Genomic DNA, 4,273 nt, shown 5'->3' with positions numbered 1-4,273 from the left:
AGGCTGCACAGCCAAATGTTGCCATGTGAATGAGTGTTATTGCTTTGCTTGCATGCTTTATAAAGTGCAACATGAGCATTAATCCAAATGGATTTATAAAAATTAAAAAAAACACACATAACATGTGTTTCTACTTTTAAGATTATGGGTTATATTTATTTAATATAGAGAACTGTTATTACAGTTATATAAATTATGATGTGTTTCCTATGAGCACACATTCAGTGAGGACCAATGGGATGCCGCAAATGTGTTTTGGGTGCGCACACACAACAAACAACATCTAGAGAGCAGACTGCACTACTGACCTATTTCCTTCACTCAAATGCAGACAGAGGGAAAAACACGTCGCCAAAAAAAAAAAAAACCACGTCGCCACTCAGAGAGCTATCTCTGAAATGCACGAGGTTATACTAAAGTGAATGATATCACCATCTTCCTTTAAAGCCACTATACCAGCTGCTAACATGCGTCCGTCTACAGCCGACGGGCAGTCCGACGCATCCACGCGCCTGCAACAGTGTCCAAGCGCCACCTTCAGTATCCAACCTGAGGGATGGTGAAAAAAAAACACACAAATAATCACATAGCCTACATCTTATCCTCCAGACACATCTGCAAAGAGTGTCTGCTAGTCTGGAGAATAAAGCTCTTCTCGTGCGTATGTTCTCGCTTCGTGTTTAAAACGAGGGAATCGACCATAGTCGTATATGTGCGTGATGTGCGTCTCCGGAGCGCGTGGTGCTAACTGCGTGTTTAATATGCCTGTCTCGCCCGGCGTGTTGCCCCAGACACTGTGTGCCACAAATCCCCACCTCCACTCCAATGAGAGCTCGGGAGGGAAGAGGGGGGAGGGTGGGGGGGTTTAAGGGGAGTCTTGGATGGAGTCTGTTGGGCGGAGTGGAAGAGACCTGATTGGATGGCTGCCTGTGACGCAGGGGACGTGAAAAAGCTGATAACTAGTTAAGAAGGCAGTTTGTAACTCAGGAAAAAGAGTGCAGAGCTTGAGACTATACATCACGCAGTGGACGTGGACGAACCGGCGCAAACACACAGAGCTCAGCCTTCTTGGGGGCAGAGTGCGGAGGGCTGATCGACACTGCAGCGCCCGGACGTGAAACGGAGCACAATGGTGCAGCACACAGACAACAGCGAGACGGACGGGAGCATGTCCAGAGAGGCTACCGACTCGGAGGAGAGTGAATTTATGGCATGCAGCCCCGTGCCGATAAACCCGGACTGGTGCAAGACAGCCACCGGTCACATCAAGAGACCAATGAATGCATTTATGGTGTGGTCCAAAATCGAGAGGAGAAAGATCATGGAACAGTCGCCGGACATGCACAACGCGGAGATTTCCAAGCGCTTGGGGAAGAGGTGGAAGATGCTCAAGGACAGCGAAAAGATCCCGTTTATCCGAGAAGCCGAGAGGCTGCGGCTAAAACACATGGCTGACTACCCCGACTACAAGTACAGACCCAAGAAAAAACCAAAGCTCGACAGTTCAAAATCATCAGCACCGTCTCCGGAGAAGTGCGGTAAAATTGCAAAGACTCCCAGCAAGAAGTGTTCAAAGATAAAGACTAAGAGCGGCTCCAAGTCCTCTCACGGCTACGGGGAGGACTGCGTGTTTCCCAGCTTAAAAGTTACAAAGACTGTGAAAATTGAGCTCACCGATGAGGACGATGACGACGAGTACGAAGAGGACTACCGGATGGGGATTAAGGCGAGGGACGAGGAGCGCCTTAGGCCCTACAATGTAGCCAAAGTTCCTGCGAGCCCAACTTTGAGCTCCTCGCCCGAGTCCGAGGGGACGAGCATGTACGAAGAAGTGCGGAACAACAACAGACTGTTTTACAATATCAAAAACATTACCAAGCAGAGCACATTGCACGCTGCTTCTGTCTCACCAGCATCCTCCAGGTCGGTCTCCACATCCTCCTCCTCCTCCTCCTCCTCCTCCAGCAGCTCCTCTTCCGGCGAGGAGGCGGACGATTTGCTGTTTGACTTTAGTTTGAATTTCGCCCCCAGCGCCCCAGGCTCGGAGCTGGGCAACCCCAATTCAGGAAACCTCTCCCTGTCTCTTGTGGATAAGGACCTGGACTCTTTCAGTGAGGGCAGCCTGGGCTCTCACTTTGAATTCCCAGACTATTGCACGCCAGAACTCAGTGAGATGATTGCCGGGGACTGGCTGGAAGCGAACTTTTCCGACCTGGTCTTCACATACTGAATTGAAAAAAAAAAAAAAAAAGTTCCTCTAGTAATAACAGAGAAGGAAGAAAGTAAATTATATATGTGTCCTGGTCAAGTTGTCCCTAGCCCTGCCTCCTGTGGGTTTTCTGAAGGGTCCTGGAGGGAGGTGGAGGACCAGGAGGCGAGGTGAGGTTTGAGGAATGAGATGCTTATGAAGCTGGTAGCAAAAAAGAAAAGAAAAAAAGAGCAAAGTCTGCAGACGGTTTTTTTCTGGCAGCATGACAGGGTTTTATGGATTTTTTCCCCCGTGGGTCTGCATTTACTGTTCAGCTTAAACGGACCAGAAAGGGAAAAAAACGTGAACTTCTATGCATCTTATCCTCTTTAAAACTAAATAACTGCAGGGAGCTAAAAAAAAAACGGACTGGACAGACTCAAAGCAAATCTGTGAACTGACAATTGTTCAGGATGTTACTTTACAACGGTTTATGTCATTTCTAAATGCCGCAAAAATGTTTGTTTGTTTTTTTGTAACTGATTCAGTTTACCTCCTGGTTTGGTAAATTTAGCAGCCTAAACCTCTGCAGAATACAGGTGTGGAGGAAACATTTTGATACATAACAGACCTCATCTTTTTAAAAGAAAAGTAAGATATTTTCAGGCATATTTTTGTACAGTTAAAAGGGAATGTTCTTACTGGGCTTTCAGTGAGTTTCAGGCACTTCTTCCCTTTATCATTTGTTTTTAGCATGCAAGGGAGTCCTGGTTTTAAGGATTAAGTTAAATTAAAACTTGCATCAAAAATGCCTTGTGATTTCAAACTAGGTTTTGTACAGTTGTAGAGCAGATTTGTTGAGTATTTGTAGACGATACAATGGCATCATGGGGAACACATACCTCAGAGCTGGAACTAGTTTCAAGATTGTATATGTACTGTAATATAGTAAAGTTAGGAGTTTATGTATATCATACTCGTGATATGTGGATGGGTCCCAATCGCAGGTGTGAAACTGGATTTTGGTATTTTTTATGGCACATACTGTTTTTTTTTCCCCTTCTCATTTTTTGTGCAATATATACTCTTAAGATACAGACCATCAACAATTGTAGCAAGTGATGGAAAAACAGACTTGTGCACTGTCAACATCATTTCATGTTATGATGCTGAAGCCTGTCCAGGCAGAAAAATAAACAAATCAGCTGGAACTGATACAAAACTATATAATATGGCCTCATGGTGTGATGCATACTATATAAACAGATTGATATCACAATTTGAATGTAATTTGACACATAATGGGCAAATCTGACACAAAACAGAATCTGACTGAAAATTAGGGGAAAAGGAGTTCTGCAGAAGGGCATAGTCTGATACAGTGGTGGTCTGGCATTAGTTTAACAAGCAAGCAAAAAAGAACATTCCATAGTCCTGTTTCATGTAATGAAACTTTATTTTAAACTGAAGACTGCCTTCTTTTTTTAAAAACATTAACCATAAACCTGTATTTTTTATTTCTTGCACTTAAAAAAAGCAGATATTGTTTATTTTTATGTGGGTTCTACATATGAAGTCTGTTTGATAACAAGGTTTTGGACTATGACCTAATTATATGTCAAGACATTTTGTTGGGAGTTCTAGGCAGTAGTTACTTCACATTCCAAGTGTGAATCTGTCTTTGACTCATCTTTTAATAAATAAGTACCTACCACCATCGACTGTCCTTTCAGTTTGTGAATATATGTACACAAATGTGTTATTTGTTGCGTTTGCAAAGGATGTGATGACAGAGTGATGCCTATTTTGTATGTAGGCGGATCCTCTGAAATGGATGGGCTCAAACTAACATGTGATTTCACATTTAATAAAAACGAAAAAAAGGAAACTTTTAAACTGCAGTGTTGAGATGTTTTACTGTCCCTGTTTGTGTTGAACGTTCTTTCACTACGCCTCCCTTAAAACGGACACTGCAGCTTTAAGAAATTGAATTGCCCGCTTGCCTGCCCTGAGCGATGTGATTGGTGGGCTTGGTGGTCCCCATGGAGACAGAGCTGGAAACAGGAGCTGCTCCAAACAGCGTGT

The 4,273-nt window shown here is 43.9% G+C and overlaps 1 protein-coding gene across 1 annotated transcript; it reads left to right on the top strand.

The window, feature by feature from the left end:
• The first annotated feature begins 899 nt into the window (after window positions 1-899).
• On the top strand, window positions 900-3,413 carry sox11a (SRY-box transcription factor 11a). The gene has a single exon (XM_034525477.1). The coding sequence runs from the start codon at window positions 1,130-1,132 to the stop codon at window positions 2,228-2,230; it is 1,101 nt and encodes a 366-aa protein (XP_034381368.1). The 5' UTR covers window positions 900-1,129; the 3' UTR covers window positions 2,231-3,413.
• Window positions 3,414-4,273: the final 860 nt, after the last annotated feature.

The sequence above is a fragment of the Cyclopterus lumpus genome, chromosome 22, assembly GCF_009769545.1.
Source record: "Cyclopterus lumpus isolate fCycLum1 chromosome 22, fCycLum1.pri, whole genome shotgun sequence".
NCBI classification, from domain to species: Eukaryota; Metazoa; Chordata; class Actinopteri; order Perciformes; family Cyclopteridae; genus Cyclopterus; species Cyclopterus lumpus.
Note: the sequence above shows the minus strand (reverse complement) of the source record. Positions and strands in the feature narration are given on the sequence as shown.

What these genes read in the sequence shown, in the direction of transcription:
- sox11a (XM_034525477.1), top strand. Translation starts at nt 1,130, where the DNA reads ATGGTGCAGCACACAGACAACAGCGAGACGGACGGGAGCATGTCCAGA.